At 37.8% G+C, this 21,527-nt stretch overlaps 1 protein-coding gene across 27 annotated transcripts in view; it reads left to right on the top strand.

Moving 5' to 3' along the window:
* TENM3 (teneurin transmembrane protein 3) overlaps window positions 1-21,527 on the top strand; it is an 817,612-nt gene that overhangs the window by 756,021 nt on the left and 40,064 nt on the right. For 24 of the 27 annotated variants that reach the window (XM_030491587.1, XM_030491600.1, XM_030491599.1 and 21 more), the window contains 7 exons: window positions 5,603-5,819; window positions 6,858-6,977; window positions 7,380-7,641; window positions 14,325-14,592; window positions 15,172-15,315; window positions 18,424-18,673; window positions 19,075-19,095. In XM_030491587.1, the coding sequence (XP_030347447.1) occupies window positions 5,603-5,819; window positions 6,858-6,977; window positions 7,380-7,641; window positions 14,325-14,592; window positions 15,172-15,315; window positions 18,424-18,673; window positions 19,075-19,095 (1,282 nt within the window). The remainder of the gene's footprint in view (window positions 1-5,602; window positions 5,820-6,857; window positions 6,978-7,379; window positions 7,642-14,324; window positions 14,593-15,171; window positions 15,316-18,423; window positions 18,674-19,074; window positions 19,096-21,527) is intronic. The other 3 variants (XM_030491598.1, XM_030491593.1, XM_030491610.1) reach the window with 1 other exon arrangement.

Here is a 21,527-nt window from a genome sequence, read left to right as displayed (position 1 = left end):
GTGAAGCTGAATTTCTGCATGTAGGAAGGGAGCAAGTGGAACAATTAGCCACAGCATTTCCATGCAGGGCTATGCTGTTTGGGGAATTGAGTTCAGGTGGACCAGGAGATTGTGAACATAAGGAAGAAAGAGAAACCTGCAAGCATGAAAAGAGACAAAACAAAGAGAAGAAGAAACTAGGTTAATGCATGAACAACTTGAAGGAAAAAATAGATTGTGTAGGGGAAAAATGTTGGAAGCCCAGTGATAGACTAAAACAGGTTCAGTAAACATTAAAGATAATAGAAGGATGTGACGTATCAGAGGAAGAGTCAAGAGCAGGTAACAGAGCAGTGGGAGGAAGGAGGAGCAAGGTGGACAGGAATGAACATAAACAGAACAAGGGAAAAGAAGATGCTCCTTCTTTTGTTCTCCTAACAATTGTTCTCCTAACCATAATAGTGGTTTTGGAGGAAAAGGGAAAAAGGGAAAACGAATTGGAGCAGAAATATCAAACAGGATGACTTAAAGTTCAAGAAGAAAGAACAATAATGCAAAAAAAGAAAAAAAAAGTCTAATACTGGTATTTTGTTACTTATTTCTCTCAAATTTTTTCATTATTTCCTTTACAGACATTAAGAGCCTATGTATGAAGAAGGGATTGGCCAAACGGTTGCTTTACCATGATTGACCTATATAATGCTATTTGTCACTGGCATTTCTCTTTCAGTAGACCTTATTTTAATTCATATGCTTCAATACCGAGCATATTCATGTCAGTCTTTGACTAGTGGCTGAAGAAAAGGTTTAAATTATACCAATTAAATTAAATTAAAAACTGGAAGCATACCAAACAAAACTGGGAAAAGAAAGTCTTTTTTGCCAGAAACCCACCTGGAAAGAGAAGCAGTGTTTCTTCCCTTTCCAGGAGTACCTGCAATCAGCCCACTAATCTCCCAAGCAAGCCATTCAAATTCCAGACAGCTGCACGGAATGGCACAAGGATGCCTCTGCTGTATTTGTGTATTGTGGGAGATTAGGTTATCTGAGCATTTATGCTGCGTTTATACCATGACTGCAGGTAGTGTGATTTACATCGAACCAGGCTCAGTGGTTGTATAATTAAAGTTATCTCGGCTGTTAGCTAATTGATGTGCTGTGGTTAATGTTTATGTTTCATTCTACATTGGATAAAATATATTTTATATATTAATATATAAATATATTTTTATATATATAAAAATGTAAATATATTTTAATATAAATATATTTTATATATTAATATAATAAATATATTAATATAATTAATTAATAACAATGTCTGCTGTTCCTTTGATTCTTAGCTCTTTCTGGGACTGACTGTTCAAATTCTATGAACATGAGCATCCCAATGACCTCAATGGGAATATTCTCCATAGGAAATGCTAATGACATCAAGGCATACTTGATCATTTTCCCTTCTAGATACCATTGACATATGATGGGATGATTATTACTCATCTGCCTTTTAATGCAGATTTCTGAGAGTCTTGCAGATAATTTCCTTTCTCTTTAAGGATGACTTGCATAGTGGCAAATGCTTAGCAAAAGAACGTAATAGGACAACTGTGAACTTATATTTTCTTGGGTATACTAGCAGCCTGATAATTAAAGTAGGAAATTACTGCCACAGGATGTTTTGAATGTCAGAAGGGTTAGTAAGTACAAGGATAACCCAAGCTCAGGAAATTCCAGGAGCTTTGTACTTGAATTAGGACTGATACAGTGGCATGGTCATGTTCTCTGGTTTGTGCTCCAACACGTCCCATTATTCTTCACCTTTTTGTTTGCATCTATGGTGTGGAGAGTGCTGGGTTGATATATCCATAGTATTTATCCATGGTGACTCCACAATTTCTTTCTGGAGTGACAGCTCATTTAGAGCCCAACACTTTATATTTAGGCTTCTTCACTCCAACAGGAGTGTTGGATGTGAGTATGCTGTAGGTACGCTTATAGAGATACTGCAATAGTAACATTGAACAAGGTCCTTGTGCACTGCTTAGGAACAAATCATGCGCTCTTTCTGTTTTGTGGCTTTTCCAACCAGCTGCTCCTACAGGCAGTCTTTTTTGGTGTCTGTAATTGAGTCTGTTCATTATAGCCTGTTGTAAAATTGAGCAATGTGAGGATAACTGAGGTTTCTTAATACAGTTTTCTGTCCTTTCTAGCCTCTTGCCTTAGTGTGCCACAGCCACCAAAACCATCGTGGTGGGATGACCAGGATCATAACTTCAAAACTGTGTTCTTCCTATGTAGACAGTGAATTTCACTTCATGGAGATTTTCTGTCACCTAAATATATAATCGCTTATTTGGCAACAGTGTGATTTATGTAAGTCCTTGGCCATGATCTCCCCTTGACACTGGGCAGAACTTGTACCCAGGACTTATTTTGTCCCTCTAGTTTTCTTCCTTCCAGCAGTTTTATATATACCCTTTAAATTCCATTCAAAAGCAAACATGCTCACTGATACATCCTATCTCTGTCTTGACTCCTCTCATTTAATATTTGGTGGTTTTATTAGTCTCTCCAAGCAACCTGATCAACAGACCATGCTCCATGGCAATTCTGTGCGTTTCGCAACAACAGGAAAAATAACATTAGTCAAGATTTTTACAGCTAGAATTTAGTTTTTGGGGAAGAAAACAATAATGTATTCATTACGTCTTCTGTATATAGAATAACCACTTACATTAAAAAATATAAACAGCCTTCTGAGACTCATAATGATTGTCCAGCTGTCTGTAGGAGTTTCTATTTTCTTTATAATTTCACTATCATATTTGAGTGATAGAACTGATAAGCTAGTGTTGAGCTGAGCCTCATATTTTTCAGGCTAAACAAATTCATCAATACTTTTGCAGAATCATTTTGGAAAGGAAATTTTACTCAGCTTCACACAGTGCAATAGAGTACTCAACTTAGTGGTACTAGATAGCTCTAGCCACATAAGTACAGAGAAAGAATGAAAAATGTTTTCTCAAGTTATAAGGAGCCAGATTCATAACCATCCGTCACTCGCCTGGGCAAGTTACTGATAAACTCCACAGAAAAATAACAAACAGCATATCCCTGTATCTTAGCTGGTGAAAATGAGATTCTTTCTCTGATTGATGTTAGCAGAGAGGCTTGTAAAAATGCATTTCCAGCTGATTAGTTCAGAAGGTGTCAATCTCATGCAGTTTTATGACCTGCAGACTATACTCCAGATGTACATTTGCTTTTTATAAACTAACAAAGATGAATGAAGAAATTTAAGCATTTCTTTGGCAACTGCACCAGATATTGCCTGGGAGACCATACAGAGATACAAACCCCCCAAACTAAGCTTTTAACCGTCTGTGCCCCCAGCTTTGTCACTGATCCAGGCTTCTAGATCCTGAATCAGTGACCAGCAAGGGAGATCAGTACTTCACTTAGGAAAGGGTTTCATACTGTACAAGAATGAGACTAGAAAATCACAAACTCACAACACTATTTGAGGTTGCAAAGGCTTCTGGAATCATCTAGTCCCACCCCCTGCTTAGAGTAGGGTCAGCTAGAGCATGTGGCTTAGGGTTTTGAGTATCTCTAAGGATAGACGCTCCAAAACTTCCCTGGACAACCTGTTACAGTGTCAGACCACTTTCACAGTAAAAAAAAAATGTTTTTCTGATGTTTAGACAAAATTTCCTGTGTTTCAGTCAGTGCCCATTGTCTCTTGTCCTTTCGCTGGGTACCCTGAAAGGTGGTCTTTTTTTCACCCTCCCATTAGGTACAATGTGTACACATTGATGAGATTCCCCTGCCTGAGCCTTCTTTTCTCCACGCTGAACAGTCTCTGCTTTCTCAGCCCTTCCTCATAGGAGAGATGTGTCAAGCCCTTAACCATCTTCATGGCCCTTCACTGAGCTTTCTCCAATATGTCAGTGTCTCTCGCACTGGAAAGCCCAGCCTGCACACAGCACGCTCCAGGTGTGGCCTCCCCAGTGCTGAGGCTGCTTTTAATTGCAGCCCAAGGTGTCATCGGCACCTTCTTTGCTACAAGGGCATGTTGCTTGCTCCTGTTCGATTTGGTGTCCACCAGGACTTCCAGGGTCTTCTGCACAAAGCTGCCTTGCAGCCAGTTGTCCCCCTGCATGTACTGGTGCATGGGGTTGTTCCTCCCCAGGTGCAGGACTTTGCACTTCTCTTTGTTGAACTCCATGAGTTTCATGTCAGCCCATTTCTCCAGTCTGTTGAGATCTGTCTGAATGGCAACACAGCCCTCTGGCATATCCTCATTCCAGGAAAAATCAATGTTCTTTTTTTTCTCTTAAAAAAAGTTTACACTTTTATCTACTTAATGGTGACTTTTTCATCCCTTTTATTCTCCCTGAACTGACTTTAATGTCAGCTGAGTCAAATAAGAATTTTCAATGCACAAAATAATAGAAATCCCAGTCCTTTACTAGTTTGCCAATGCTCTAACTGATCCATGTAGCACAGCAATATTTAGAGGAGTACCTTTAGAAGATCTCTGTTTACTTACACTCTTTCAACATATAATTGAACAAAAGTGGATGATATTTTTCCCTTCGGAAAGAAGTTTTACTCTAAAGCTAGATTCTTTTGTGAGAGAAGCAGTTCTGGGCTTCCTCTGAGTGCTGCATTGGTATATTTTTCAGTGTAGTGCAGCAAGCAAGCTCCCCCTCTAATCTAAATGGAATAATAAAATGTTTGAGCTATTTCAGTCTTGCTGTTCTTTTGGGGAAACAATTATCAGCTATGTGATACCATATTACATTCATCTAGATTTTTTCTGTAGCTGACATTTCTAGGCTTATTTGCCTTATGACTTTACTTACAACAAATTAGTAGTTACCAATTTGATCTTGATTTTAATTTTTCACCAAATTAGATTTCCAGTGATGTGACAGATCTAATGCTCCTTATATGTGAATATTTCACTACATAAGCATAAAAACACCCATGTGTTTAAATCTTGGTTATAGTGGCCAGCATTCCTCATCAGTTTATTCAGAATAAAATCTAAATGTTAAATACAGATTTTGTTCTCTCATACATTTTCATGCAAAATAGTTGTGGAAATTGCCTTTGCCACTAGCAACAAAATCTTTCTGCCAAGGTATAAAGGAATCCATCTTGATAAATGTTGTGAAATATTTAAAGCTACTTGCAGCATAGATATGCTAAAGAACTTCAAGATCACAGCAGAGTGGGAGTTACTTGTTTCTTTTCTCTACCAAGCCAAATAACCTCAGATAAAAGCTACTTAGACCCACCTAAATTTTTAATATTTATAAGTTAACAGTTTATGCAGAGCCTGAGCACCTTCATTTTCTGGTTTGTTCAACATGTTTTCAGAAAAGTATTAAATACATGATGCTGAGTATATTCAGCTTGCATGATTTCCAGGGGAGTTTAAGAACTCAGTGGAAACAAACTCTCTTTCCGAGATTGAAAGTGAATTCATTAAAGTCTTAATTATTAGTATTCTTTCATACTAATTAGGTTTTTCTCTCTCTCTGCTGGCTGGCTCATTGACATGTAAAGGGGCAGGAGGAAGAGTTTGTTCATTTCTGTGACTTTCTGCCAACAGATGGGCTGGTTGACTGTATGGATCCTGACTGCTGTTTGCAGAGTTCTTGCCAAAACCAGCCTTATTGTCGTGGACTACCTGATCCCCAAGATATTATCGGCCAAAGCCAACAGTCTCCATCTCAGCAAGCTGCCAAAGCATTTTATGACCGGATCAGTTTTCTCATTGGAGCAGACAGCACTCATGTCATACCTGGGGAAAGTCCTTTTAACAAAAGGTGAGTATGAATTATCATTTACTCATGAATACGAAAGAAATTGAAGAGTGCGAGATTCCCATTTGGAGAAGATCCACTCCGATTGCAAAATTCATGGCATGGACTTTCAGCAAAGACCTTTTCTCATAAGATATTTATTCGCTTATTTTGTCTCATTTCCTGCAAAATTCAAATTGTGGGAGCTAGTAGGTTACAGAAGGTGTTTGCCATGCTTCGTACCTGTATTCTATCAGGGCACTTCATTAATGATTAAATAAATCTTTATTTAACCAGTTAATTTGGGCTAGCACAGTTGGAAATATATCAAAGCAATGAAAACACTTCAGAAGGAAAAGCAAAGCTGCACTTTTTAAACTGAGCTCACTAAATAATATAAATTATGAATTAATGTAATAGAACTGTTAAGTGCACGACAGTATAATTGCATAAACTATTTGACTGGTGCTCTACGAAGCAGTAATGACCTGAAAATAAACCAGTAACAGGAAGCAGGTGTCTGGAATCTGACTGAGTGAAAGAAGATGATTTACACTAGAACTACTGCGTTTGCAGTAATTTAACTGCATTAATGTGTTTGGGCACAGCAGTTGATTAAAAGTTGTTGCACCAGTGTTCCTTATTGCTCTTTTAAATTTTGTACTTCATAGTCCCTGCAGTTTTACAGATTGCTTTGATACTAATTGAAAAGTACGTTGTTCTTTAAGAGTCTGCCAGAGGTATGACACAGTGGGAACATCTAGAGCTTGTAACTTCTTAAAATTCTTCAGTGAATTTCTGGTCTTAGGAATTCAGTACAGACAAAATGAACCGAAGTAAAATCAACGGTACTGAGACTAAATTATCTGTAGATTTTGAGGCATTTGTTTATACAGTGCAAATTATGTGAATTCGTAAAAGGGTTAGAGTCTCAGGAATGTTCTTATAATGGTAATTGATACCATGGCGGTGGGGGGGCGGTGTTCACTCTACTGGCTCTTACTCATTCAAAAGAGAACGATAAAAGCTAATTTGTAATTTGATCCTGCATCTTTTTCACAGTCTTGCATCCGTCATAAGGGGCCAAGTATTAACTGCTGATGGAACGCCGCTTATTGGAGTCAATGTCTCCTTTCTACACTATCCAGATTACGGATATACAATCACTCGCCAAGATGGAATGTAAGTTCCCTTTGAAGCGCTTCTAAGTCATAAAGACAGCAGAGGCATTACTGAAGAGCTGCTTGTAAAAATAAGATTATAATAATAAAATAATGGAAACAAAAGACTTGAAAAAAGTGATTGGCTAAAGTTGTACTTTTGACATTTTTCAAATATAAAACATGCTGATTATATACTTTACAAGTAGAAGGGTTTGCTTAATTTAAATGCAGCATCCCAAACTCTCCATTCTCTTAATGCAGTATTATGTAATATAAGTTAATTGATTTCTCCATTGTTCCCAGTAGAGCCATTCTGCCTTCAGAGCAGTGCAATGGAATAAGGAATCAATCCGTAAAATGGTGCCTGTGGATGGCTTTGGAAATTTGCTGACTAGCTAGCCCTGTTGGGTTTTTTTCCTAGGTTTGACTTGGTAGCAAATGGTGGTGCCTCTCTGACACTGGTGTTTGAGCGATCACCGTTTCTGACACAGTATCACACAGTATGGATTCCCTGGAATGTATTTTATGTCATGGATACCCTGGTCATGAAGAAGGAAGAAAATGACATTCCTAGTTGTGATCTGAGCGGATTTGTAAGGCCAAACCCTGTTATCGTGTCATCACCTTTATCCACCTTCTTCAGAATTTCTCCTGAAGATAGTCCTGTCATCCCAGAGACACAGGTAAAGTGTGCTTCAAATAAACAGCATCTTGTCACAGGCTAGTATTAAGCAACCATAATGAAAAGAGTGAAAACTACTGTTTAAAATAAATAATGCTGACTAAGTGCTAAGAATTTGCAACATGATTGTTTTCAATTTATTTATTCTGTGGGATGATTTAAAAAAACTAAGAAAGCTTGGTGTACACTAGTGTCTGGTTTTGTATTTGTTTGCATGTTTTCATCATTTAGTTTACAGAATGTCTTCAGCAACCAGGCATTAGCCCATCAAAATGGACACATTATAGTACATCTGCCTTTTTTGACTGCCCTCTTCTTAGAAATGCACCTCAGAAACTGAAAATGAAGGGTGTTTTTCCACTATGTCTGAAAGACCCATACAGTTCCATTTATCTGTTTAGTCCTAAATTTATTAAATAGCATGACATTCAGATCTTTGTAAACTAAAAGAAATTTCTGTAACACTGAGGACAGGGTTATAAAACAATGAGCATGTGTGCTAATCGACTTCTTCAGAACTTGTCATACTGAAAGTAAAACTTAAAATGGAAATGGAAAAAGCTTAATGGAAAAAGCTGTGGCTGGAATGTTTTTTCTCCAACATAGGTGTATTAAATTCCTCCATCTCAAATAACTAATCACTAATACTGTCTTCCTCAGCTCCTAAAGCAGAGTTGCATTTCAAGAAGTAATGTTTATCTCATTGATTTCTGATTTAAAAAAGTTATAAACTACTGATTTTCCTAGTGAAACAGCATTCTTTCTGCTTCCCTCTTTCTTTTCCTCTCCTTTCCCTCTTTCTCTTTTCTCTTTCTTTTTCTCTCCCCTGCCTTCGCAATGTCATAATTACATAGGGCACTCTTTTTCCCATTCACCAAGGAACATGCTTGCCTCTTCAAGGGAAACATAGAAAGTGTATTCATATGTTTTCATGCAGAGCTCTTAAAGCTCTCAAAATCATTAAGCGGTTCATGGTAGGAACAGGTTTAAAGTAAAGATGTAAAAAAATTACAACTAAACGCTCATACAAATCTAGACTGTGCTAGAAAATTGTTGCTTTTATCCTTGCTATCATTTCTGTGCCTTTGATAGTTGCAAGTCAATTAAAAGCAAGTACTTGCAAAAAAACAGTCCACTGAACAACAGCTCTGATTTACTTGTTTCAGCAACAGATGATAGATTCAGTTTCTGAAGTGATGGAAAATGGCTTAGATGGGGTATAAATCAAGAAAAAAGTAGTAATAGAAGAATGTCAGAAAATACATGTTTTCAAAAAACACTTGTAATGTCTACGTAAATAAGTCATTTCATGAGCAGTAGGACTAATGAAGTCTGGATTTCTACTAATGCCCACCCATTGCTAAAATTCCAGCTATCTGTCACATCTAGTCCTTCCCCTGTGGACTGCATTCAGCCTTTTTTTTCTCATGGGAGAGCTTGCCTACTTCTTCCCTTCCTGAACCCTTTGTTTTATAAACCCTTAAGAAACTGAATTACCTGTAAGGCTTTCTACTGTTATTTCAAATGTGGTTGAAATGGCTACCAGGTTCAGAAATGGTGAGGTGGGAGGTCTGACAGGCAGGACTGCTGGGTCAACTTGATTTCTGTAGAAAACCAGCTGGAAGGAAAGATGGTGTTCTCAGTGGATTCTAGGCAGTTGGCGTTGATGCGTCATTTATAATGAGGTAAAAATAGTACTGTCGTTATGTATGCAAAAATCTGGTTCCAGTACTGTGTAAAAAAGAAAACCATCAAGGAGTATTTTCTTCTATATTTTTTGCTCATCACACATACAATCCCCTGCTTCGGTAAGTGGGAGCTGCACAGCTGTGCCTTTAGGGTACTCCTTTAGGGTCATGTTCCTCTCAGAAATGCATAATGCACAACAGTCCGTCTCCCAAAAAAATGACTGCCCTGATAAAAGATGGACAAAGCTAGACTCCGTTCAAAGCTGTCTGTTCAGCTCCAGACTGTTCAGCTCCAACTGCTATAGATGTTTTCATAAAAAAGAGACGATGCTGGTTTCAAGTGTGGGAGACTGCATGAAGGCACAGAGAAAGAAACCATTCCCCATGTTCCTTCAGTCAGTACTACTCACCCTGTTTGTGTGGTGTGACAGCACTCACTGTCACGTACTACAGGAGAAAATGATGTGCTGCTGTAATCATCATCCCTTGAAGTGCCTCATCATCCCCTGGAGATAATGTTTCCAAAAGAGTGTACTTAGTAGCTTATGAATCCCAAATTGATCAGAGTGGGAATTAAAGTCTGTACCAAAGAAGCAGCACAAAAGAAAATGAAAAAAGAAAGTAAGCAAGGGGAAAGAACAAATGCAGTGGGTAAAGGGGTGACCAGAGACCCCTCAAGAGTGGTGATAATAAATAACATGTTAACTAAATTTGGACTACTTAGGCATGACTTTATCTACTTTTAATTGCAAGTTAGCATGCTCTGCCTAGACCTAACTACCTGAGATTAATCAGTGTGGAACAAGACAGTAAACTGCATGCAGATGAGGGAGATCAGGTTAAGCTGGAGCTGCTTGTATGTGATAGGTAATACTGTTGCTGTCTTTTTCCTGATATAATAAATATCTGTTTGCCACATATTGCAGTATGGTCTGGCAGAAACCCACATGTGAGTCACAATGAGCAATTCTGAAATTGAGTTTTTGAGTCTTTCATTCTCCTGAACTTCTGTTATCCACTGTTATGTACACTTGCAAGATGCCTTCTGCAGGTCCTGAGCAGCTTCTTTCCATCACCTCCAGTATGTGGGAGAATGAAAACTGAAAAGTTTTCCTTCCTGTTATGTGTTTGAGGTTCCCCTCCCCTGACTCTCTCTCTCAAAACTGGCAATACTATACAGCAGAAGGCGGCAAAAATTATTTACCCAGAAGAATTCAGGATAAAACATGGGCCTCAGTGTCTTAATAAAACGATTGTTTGTAACTTCAGGGTGGCCAATTTTTCAGCAAATAAATTAACCTCTATTATCATTTAAACATGAAGTGTAATAGGATGTCTAGATATTCCAGTATTACATGCATGTTGCATCCTAGTTTCACTTAGCTGAAACCTCCAGAACTTCAAGTTTGTTGTGAGAAAAAAATTGAGATTACTTTTAGAGCCAAATCTATGCTTCCTTTGTTTTCCAGCACACTTTCTTTTGTCTTGCTTTCTGTTTGAAGCATTATATACACTTCTTGATTTATTCTTTTATGGACACATTTTTAGGTTCCCATATGTGCATGTCTTCTTCCTATTCCTCTTCTCTGTGGTATCTCAGCAATGTTTTAAGTCTAGGGGAAAAAGAAAAGGTTTTTTTTCCCCTTTAATTTCTCCTTGCTTTATATTGTTAACTCAAGGTTATTTCTTTCTAAGTTCATTTAAGAACCTCAGTTCTAGGGGAACTCTTTTTTTAAAAAGAAAAGATTTTTCCATCTTGAAATGAGCAGTTTCAGCTTCTACTTAAAGAACTATAATTTTAGTACTCCTTGGTCTCAACCTTTGTGTAACAGCAGTAGTTGCCAATATATAGCTGTATCTAAAAATGCCATCTTTACGTCTCTCAAACCAAGATGATGTTATATTTTTATGCAACAGCTCAGCTGTTACTTCTCGGCAAAGAACTTTTTTCTGACATTAGGACTGAAGTTTGCACTCATTTGTGAAATTTGTTCTCAAATCCTCTATTGAAGTTGCTCATTTTGCCAAAAAAAATCACAGCAGTACAGCAGGCATTTTTCTCCCTAATTGAATTAAATTACTTAATCAGGGTTCTCAATTCCATCAGAGCTTGTCACTTGAATCATTTTATATTTTGGATCAGGAAAGCATTCCAGAGCCTGAGCAGCTTTAGTCCTGCTGGCCAGGAGAGATGAGGAGCCCTGCACAATTTATGTGACTCAGACACCAGCTGAACCGTCAGGACAACAAAATCTGTCTTTGTGAAAATTGGGGTGACCCTTATCTCAGTCCTGTAGGTTAAATATTTCATGGCTGTCCTCCTGAGAAGCTTGATCATCCATAAATAAAATGTCAGCCATTAGAATTTAGTGGCTGGGCTATATATAACTCTTTGGGTACCCTGATACCCCTAGGGTATCAGCCTTTCTGGAGCCAGTTTGATACTCTATCTGGGAAAGCTAAAGCACAGACAGCTTGGTTGTGTGGGCGATTCCTGGTGTTACTTTTATACCCAGGGACTTCCCTGGTTGCTTTACAATTGATGTGTTGTCATGGCTCCCATAGGATGCTCTCTGTTGTGCCTGATGATTTAACTTTTCGGATGAACATTAAGCTGTTGAATTCTCTTTGCAATGCTTGATTCTGGGAGAGAGATTGAGTTGCCTAACCTTACCTCTACATTTCTAAAGTTCTCAAGAAAATAAGTTACTATGGGGGATATTTTATGGAAAAAAGGAAGTTGTAAGACAGATCTCCAACAGATATTTGAGGCTTCTGCAGAAACTAATAATAGGGGTTTGGGTTTTGTTTTAAACCTCGCTGAGAACTGCATGAGTGTCCTAGTTTCTAATTTGATAGTAATCCAAATACACAGTGGAATTTCTTGGCAATTGAAACTTCAAGGTGTCCTCTTTATTGCCTGTTATCTCAGCCAAGAGTACTGGAAAACCACCTAAGTGTTTAACACTGCTCTTCCACAGTTGCAGTTGTAAAAGAAGTAGTGGCCATAACAGGAGACTAGTGAAGTGCATTAAATTGTGTCCTATTACAAGCATATTATTTCTCTTTCTCCTCTTGCTTACAGAGACCTCCGTTAGACTAGTTTTATTGTGCAGTATATGAGAGTCCTGCTGATGTCTTGAGGAGGAATTTGTCTTTTGTTCCTGGGTGGTTTATATTTTTCCTTCAAAATCTTAGAAATGGAATATGTTCACAATCACTCTCTCTCTAGAGAAGGGGGGTGTTTGTGTAGAGGAGATTTGCTTGTTCTCTGGCTTAGCTGCTGTGCGTGTATCAGGCTGAGAGAGAGCAGACTAGATTTACAAACAGAAATTATGCCACTCACCTCCTTGCAAGTGATGATACTGCTTGTCATTTCTTCTCAGTGATGGTTCTTGGTGGGGAAAAAAAGAAACATTTGAAGATTAAGAATTAAGAATTTATAAATCTGAATTTCATTCTTCTAGTATCTTCCAATTCTTCCTTTATTTCCTACAGCTCTGTTATAGTCTTACTGGAGAAGAAGTTTTATGTCTACATATATCAAATGCAAATAACCATTCATGCCAGATAATGAGTCAAAATACTATTTCTGATTTTTTGTTACTGTTATTGGGAAGGAGATAGATATAATTAATACCATATACATCGTTCTTTATAAACCAGCAAAATTGCTAATGTAGAGAATGTTGAAGCACCCGTTGCCCTCCTCAAGAGCATAAACCACATTATTTTACCCTATTCAGCAGAGACAGTAGTTGTTTAAAAGCAGTGCCCAAGGATTTCTCTAGCATAGAGAGCTAACTTAGTGCTTGTTTAGTAGCCAGCTTTTGATCCGGCTGACATCTCAAGCCTAGTATTTGTGACAGTGCTCTCCCTGAAGTCTGCTTTCCACTAATATTAATTAGTGTCTGGTCTTTAGGCTTTAGGATGAGGAGACAGGAAAGTAAAGTAAAGCCTTCCAAATTTACTTCTCCAGGAGTGCTCCTTTGACACCACCAAGGCTTTGGGCTTGTGCTTCAGCATCCTTTGCCCTCCCTTCCCCTCTGTTCTCTTCAGAGAAACATTACTTTTATAGATGTGTCTGGATAGGGGTTTTTTTACTTCCCCTCCCCCAATAAGCTGGGATACTTGGCAGCTGTTCACCTGAAGTGCTGGCTGTCAGTGTTTATATCTTGACTGAGGTATAGGACAGTATAGGCTGTCTTCATCCGCATTACACAGAAACCTTTCATGTCCATCCATCACCCACAAAAGCTTCTCAGCTTGGAGGAAGAGACAAGGTAGAGGAGGGGAGGAACCTTTTAGAAATCAAATTGAATCATTGCACCTCTTTGAAATGAGAAAGTGGTGAGCTGATGTCTGAGTAGTGAATATTGATCAGGAAATATGGAAAAGCTTTCCCTGAGGCATCCTACTTATCTGTCTTCAAAATAAATGGAAGAATGCTCTAGTCTAAACTATTTACAATCCACAGGTAATGCAAATAATAAGCCACCTTAAAGTCCTTCCTGCTCCTAAAGGAATGATTAAGACATCCCAACCCAAATCTGAAGCTTTGCAGTGCTTAGAAGCTCTACAGCCTTTAATATATATCCATAGTTGGGACATGGGTGGCAGCATAAGGGGCTGTTTTAATTTAGATGAAAGATTTTTTTTTTTTTTGCCTCTTTCGGAAAAAGCAATTGGGTATGTTTTCCCTCTCCTGGATGCTTCCCTTCCCCACATAAAAATAAAGGAGAGATCTTTGAAATCCTTCAGCAGAAAGTATCAACTAAGCAACTTCAGTATAACAAATAATTTAGACTTCAGAAAAAAAGATGAAAAGTTGTTATTTATGTATTTTTTACATTATTAAATAAAGCCTGGATTTAGATGATACTTCCTAATGGATTGACATGTGGCATTATGTCAGGCCTCCTTTTATGGTATCTGCATTGTTCTATTTAATTTCAAAATCATTCAAATACTGTATTTTTTTCTTACCAATGCATAGGTGCTTCATGAAGAAACGACAATACCAGGAACCGATTTGAAGTTATCATACTTAAGCTCCAGGGCTGCAGGATATAAATCTGTTCTGAAGATTACTATGACCCAATCTGTTATACCATTTAATTTAATGAAGGTTCATCTTATGGTGGCAGTGGTGGGAAGACTTTTCCAAAAGTGGTTCCCTGCATCCGCAAATCTGGCTTACACTTTCATATGGGATAAAACTGATGCATACAACCAGAGAGTCTATGGATTATCTGAAGCTGTTGGTATGTGTGTTATGGAGGTTTTTTGCATTTTTACTATTGTCTTGAAAACAGGGAAGCACATCTCAAATACTTGTGTCCATTAAGTAGAAAATGTTTAGCAGCATGAGAAATATCAATAGATATTAAAACATATGAAAAATACTAATCTAAACTTTGAATTACAAGAAACAATTTACTTTAAAAGGAAAAAGAAACCACAGTCATTTTTCACTTCTGTTTCTCCCCCATGAAGTAGTCCTCTGCCTCATAATACAGTATGGTATTTAGTCTGCACGCTTCTTGTACTTTAGAGCACAGTAACATTGTGACGTACTTCACAAGTGACTTTCACAAAATTACTTTCCTTTGTACCCATCCTAATCCACTTTTAATAGCTGAAATTATTTTAATAACCCAAGATTGATTTTTGAAGGATTTTGGAATCTGTTTAGTATTTTCATTACATCTAAGGAAGCCATAGGGATTTTCAGGTAGCCTGGGAGAGCAGAAGAACGTATGTAGTTTAAGGAAATTATATTCTTTAAGCTCTTCTTTTGAACGAGATCCTATACTTAATGAGGAAATTTACTGTTATTTCAGTGTCTGTAGGATATGAATATGAGTCTTGCTTGGATCTAACTCTCTGGGAAAAGCGGACTGCCATTTTGCAGGGTTATGAACTGGATGCCTCCAACATGGGTGGCTGGACATTGGATAAGCATCATGTTCTGGATGTTCAGAATGGTAAGGAGTTAATTTTCTTCTTGCTAGTTTTAGTACTCAAATGCCTTGTACCTTAGGTATTTCATTCTAACTTTTCAAATGTTTGTTTTGTAATTTCAAAAAAGGAAATTATGGAATGTTTTGCATATGGTAAATACTTCGAGCTTTACAGTGAATGTTATGTTCATCCTATAAATACATATACATTAATAAAACCATCAAACAGTGTCAACCTGTGTTAGATACACTTACGAAAAAAAGCTCAAACCAAAAATGTTAAAAGTGTTTTTAAAAATTCAGTGATGCTAAGGAGATGCTATTTCTAAAGCAATTGTACATGTCAGCATTGTTACTGGCATTAACTGTTTGTATGTTAACCATATCTTGAACAATGTTTCCACTTCCAGTTTTCACAATGAGTGAAAATTAAACAGCAATAAGAGACATTCCTGCCAAACTGAGAGCTCTTCACTTGAATACTAAATCCCTCACTTATACAGAAGGTGTTCCTCTTCATGTCATGTTATTCCCAGCCCCAGCACATCTGCAGTTAGCAGATGGGTACCATCTCTTCTGGAGGCTCATTTACACTCTCCTGTATAAATCCTTCCCTGAGGTGAATCCTCCCTGGGGTGCTGTGGTTGGCTCAGCACACAGCAGGTGACGAATGGTACTGCCTTGAGTCATCCAGGGCACTTGTGCCCCTTGTTTCAGGACAGAGTCCAGTCGCTAGTGAGTGAGTCTTCCTTAATTTCAGTGAAAAAAAGGAAGGAACAATACACATTTACAAGAACTGTGCCTTAGCACCAAGGTAAATTTGTCCAATGTGCTACTCGGCACAAGCATGGCTTGAGGGTGCCATGCTGCGGAAACCCCAGCTCAACAATGAACAGGAGGAAATTTGGAAAAATTTGGCTGGAAGCATGTAAGAAAGGTAAAATAAACAGTCACATGGCTCAAGGTGGGAGTTGGTCGTACTGGATTTTCACACAAAGGAGGAGCGCAGAAGTAATTCAGTGGGAAGAACATCACGTCTGCAGTACCTTGTGTCTCTTGGAGGTCTCCCACTAGTACGTGAGCTTATTTTTTGTGCTTTGCTAATCACCACCTAAAGCATTGCTTCTGACTAGTAGAAAAACAAGGTAACCAAATCAAGGGAGAAGGTGTCATTGTGCCTAATCTAAAATGTCAGGAAAACCCTGTGCAGATTATTGTAAGATAATTCATCTAAAAATGTAAAGAACTGTAATTATAAATATATATATAAGATTGATTCTGTTCACAAGATAAATTGATGGTGGCTTTAAATTATGTTCAAGAGTATATTTGACAAGCAATGACTTTCCAAAGTGACGTGTGTCTAATTGAATAAACGAAGTGGAGAGTTGTAATGACAAGGTGGATGAGCTGGAGAAATTTATTCAGAAGAGAGTGCAGAGAGTGTTTGTGCGGACATCCCGAACTACTGCAGTAAATAGTCTAATGTACATCTTTTAGTCTGCAATAATAGAGGAGAAATGTGAAGGACCAATTTTTCAAGGTAATGACAGAATAAATCAAGTGCAATAGTGTACTGTGCTGACTTGTAGAATTCCTCTGATGAAAATCACAGAACTCAGCTGTTTCAGGCAAAATTATGGTGCCATGATTGTCATAAATGATGTAATCGCAGGAGAGGGGATTTTGTATACCGTTAATGCATTCTGGCTTTAACTATTCCTGAAAAATACGTTCTCCCTCTTTTGATTTAGATTACTTATTTAGATTACTTGCCATTAGGTTTCTGTAAAGCATTTATATTCTTCCCAATTTTATCAGGTATATTGGTTTTACATTTATAATCTCCTAAATTTTATAACATTAAAAAGTAGTGAAGACACCTACACATTTAAAGAGGAAAATACAGTCTTTTTTCTCATATCCTTCAGAATAAAGACTGCATTTTGGGAGTGAGAAGAGAAAAAGGAATACATCTTAAATTTCTTCTAAGCAACTCAAAAGAGAAATGTATCCCTCAGCCCCGAACTGCCTTTGAAACTCTGGGCACACAATCAATAAAACGCGTATCACTCTAAACTACAACGTGACATGCGGTTTACATGGATTATACCACGGAAAGATAAATTGTGACTTACGAGTATAATCATAATCGCTGACCATTTGTAGAGTACACTTCAGTGGATTCATTGAGAGACATAATCCCAGCATCATTTTAACTCACCTTTTTTCCCTAAGACTGAAGATTTAACATAAAGCATACATTTTTCTTCTCTGATTTCCTACGGAGGCTATAAGGAAGAAAAATACTGCTGGCACATTGCTTTGTCTTCACGAAACTATTGTTCCTTTCATGCCTCAAAGCAGAATTAAGTTTAAGAGGCAGGTTGGCCTGGCACCACATTTTTTTTTTTTTTGTTGTTTTGACATTTTTAATAACTGCCTATAACTGCAGACGTGGTATTGAGGCAGGCTTTGTTGCCACAGGTACATTTTTGTTGTGAGCTGAGTAAAGAGTCTTTCATAATGTAAAATTGAGGCAATCTCTAACTTTTTGAAGTAGCTCTTTAATTAATATTTACAATTTGCAGCAATAATCCACTTTAGATTACATTTGACATCACATTAATAATTAGTTATGGTAGGACTTTAGGAATACAATTTGTGAATATGTTTTTTTATTTTTTATAATACATGCACATTTAGAATTCCAGTCATTTCTGGGGAATTTCAGAACTGTAAAGATTTAGGAACACAGACCTTGATTTCATTCAGGGCACCTTGCATTTCCTTCAGCATGACAGTGTTTTGTCTGAATTATAACTATTAAAACTATTAGCATTTAAAAATAAGAACTGAAAACTTGTTTGGGTTTTAAATGCTAGTGTTTCTGCTACGTTTTGTTGACAAGATAATTTCGTGTTTTGTGTGTCTGTGACTTAAATTTAACTATAAATGTTTTAATAAAGTTCTGTTACTTGTAGTGAGAAACATATGGTGGTGAAACAATTAAAAGTCCATTATATTATTAATCAACTAAATATTTAGAATGCTTATGCATCATTTTATGTACGCACATTCAAAGTTTTTATGAACTATTTCTTGGTTTGTGTTTTTTATGTTATCTACCAGGAATCCTCTACAAAGGAAATGGTGAAAATCAATTTATATCTCAGCAACCCCCAGTTGTTAGTAGCATTATGGGCAATGGAAGACGTCGCAGCATCTCCTGTCCAAGTTGTAATGGTCAAGCTGATGGTAATAAATTGCTGGCTCCAGTTGCCTTAGCTTGTGGGATAGATGGCAGTCTTTACGTGGGGGATTTCAACTACGTTCGGCGGATATTCCCATCTGGAAATGTAACTAGTGTTCTGGAACTAAGGTATGTATTTTCCTCATCTCAGACTTCTGGAGTTGTGAATTACTGTTGCAAACTGAAGTACTGAACTGATTTCTGACATGGTGAAAGTTAGAGTTTCCAAATGCTTTGGGGAACAAAAAAAGTTGAGAAAGAAGATTTCAAAACGTTTGAAAAAGTAGTTAAAACCAAAGTGAAAAAATTTTAACTGTGCTTATCTAAACTGTCAGAGTGTAATCTACCCAAGTAATTATTCTGTGGATTTGAAGAGTTAACCTACATAGTCGACAGGAGTGGACAAAAGATGATGATTCACCCTTCACTAATGACAGATGTAAATGTTGCCTTCTTTTCATCTTTTAACATCCTTTCTGAATGTTTTTCTAATAATGTTTTTCTGTTCTTTTTTACTTGCTCCCTCCAAGAAATAAAGATTTTAGACATAGGTAAGCATTCCTTAAAGAAGATTTATATTTTTCTAACTGTTCTTTTTTCTTTTTTAAGAAATGAATGCTTATAATGGAGAAGTCATTTCTGAGATGTATTACTAGAAAAGAGGAGTATTTTTCAAAAATAATGAGTTCATATGTTTTAGTTATGTCAGCTGTCAGGCTGTATCATCCTTTCAGATACAGGTTCCTCTTTTCTCATCACTCTCTGTCCACAGTCAGGCTTCTTTTTATGCTTGTGTATGCCCTCCTTTGCTGTCCCCTCATCTCTGCTCACTCCTGTTCCTTGCTGGCAACACTTTTGCTGATCCTATCAAAACTCCTTAAGCAGATACCCCAAATACGATGAGAATTGCTTTTAAATAATAAAAATTATGAAAGTATCAAGTGAATTCATTGTATTACCCTTTGGATGCTGAGTCTTTTCAGGCTCACATTTAACAGATTTGTTTCTTTAAAGGTGAACTTCTCGTAATAATGAAAGCTGAAATTGTCCCATAACACAAATCCAGGAGTTAAGATTTTAAAGTACACCAAGATTCATAAGACTAGTCATAAAAACAAGAGTAATCAGAAAGATTTAGTACAACATTCATCCATCCTTAGAATTGCTTTGTCACAGCAGCCGGTGATGATAAGGAGACAGAAACAAGTTGTGCTAAGATCTTGTTGGATACATGAAACCCTCCACGACTTTGTGGCAGAACTGTTAAGTAAGGGGCTTAGCAGCCCCCTTTCTCGCCTTTTTTGCTGCCAGTCATTCTCCTTCCTTGTTTTTAAACAAATCCCAGAGTGTCGTATCTCAGTTCCCTGTTTTTTTAAATTCACTTTGCTTTGGACATACTTCTTTGTCAGGAAGGATTTTATGTTTTATGTTTCAGATGTTAGGCAAAAAACTCTGTGACTAAATAAGGTGTTTGCATCATGTGCTAATGATCAAAATTGGGAGTTGATGCACAGTCTAGCTGGTTTTATGTTATTTTCCAGGTGTGACTCAGACACAGGGCCTTCTGTTTGGTGGTTTTAGGTTTTCACTATTACATTTAATTTGCATTTGTTCCACTAGTTTTAAAAGAATTGCATCCCTTGTGGTATCACAAAGTCGTGATTGCAACTGGATAAGACATTGTCTTGGCAAATGTGTGGAATACAGAATAAATGGGAATTTGGAATGGACAAAGAGGGTTAAGGAATGGATGGGTAGTGAGGTTTGTTTTGGTGTGATTTAGTAGCGACGCCGTCTCCTGCCTCTGGCAGAACTGTGGTTACAGGCTCAACTGCAGCATTCCAGAAACTAGATCCCTGCGTGTAAGAAAAGTTAGTGAGAGAGAACACTGAAGCTTTTCTCCTTTATTCATGCCTACAAAGAAGCTCCAGGTAGCGGAATTGAAATCATGCTGCACAAATTAGTGTAACAGCATTGGCCCCATAGAGCAGCTGTGAAGTGGGGATTCCTCCTGAGGCAGAAGGAGACACAGAGGACCACAGAGAGAGAACTGGCTCTGCAGGAGTGGTTATGCAGGCAGTGGGCAGGAGGTGTGGAGCCCACAATGCAGCCTGACATGGTCTACTACAAGTTTGTTTTCTATCCCATCATACAACATTTTCCACTTAGCCCTAGAGGTTTGCTGTTGAGGGAATTCCTAAACCAAGAATGGCATCTTTATGCTTAATATCCCCTGGCAGCTTTTTAATCTATTAATTTAGCTGATTTTTATTTAACATGCATAAACTTTTAGGATCCACTAAATCTTGTTGCCACGGGCTCCCCAGCTTAAGGACGCAGTGTGAGACCAAATAGCCTCTGTGGCTTGCATGAAGTCATGCAAAGCCCTGTGAAATGCTGCAGTGAGAAGCATGACTGTCTGGCCTGTAGGAGAGGGGGGCAAACTATCCTGTTTCACTGTCAAGCCCTTCAAACTGCTGAGGAGAGTTCTATTTAAACTGCAGTTTGGAAAACAGCCCCCAACAGACCACTTTGCAGTATATAATTACTAGGTATCAAACCAAAGAAAATGCACTAAAATATGTATTCCCCAAGTAAAACTAATGAAGGGGGCTAAATACAAGTTCAGATCTATTATCTATTCCAGCATTCAGCTTTCCTCGCCTAAACACAGTGCTTCAGCAGAGTGATGTGCCTCCCACCTCAAGGAGCCTGTACTCTCAATTAAAGAGACAATGCAGATCAAATTTATCCTCTCATGTAGCAGTGACCTACCACTTTTTCAATCTCAAAGCTGAACTGATGTCTTTGTACACACTGCTGCCTGTGGGTGATTAATGCTGATAGGCATTCATGGAAGGAGTAATTTTTAGAAGGCCTTTGAAGACAGGGAGGTCATTTGTAGGCTATGGCAGTATCCCAAGTCAGTAGAGAGCCAGAAAAAAAAGTTTAACAAAACATAAAACCAGCTTTGAGGGTGTAT

Source organism: Strigops habroptila, chromosome 7 (genome assembly GCF_004027225.2).
Source record: "Strigops habroptila isolate Jane chromosome 7, bStrHab1.2.pri, whole genome shotgun sequence".
NCBI classification, from domain to species: Eukaryota; Metazoa; Chordata; class Aves; order Psittaciformes; family Psittacidae; genus Strigops; species Strigops habroptila.
Note: the sequence above shows the minus strand (reverse complement) of the source record. Positions and strands in the feature narration are given on the sequence as shown.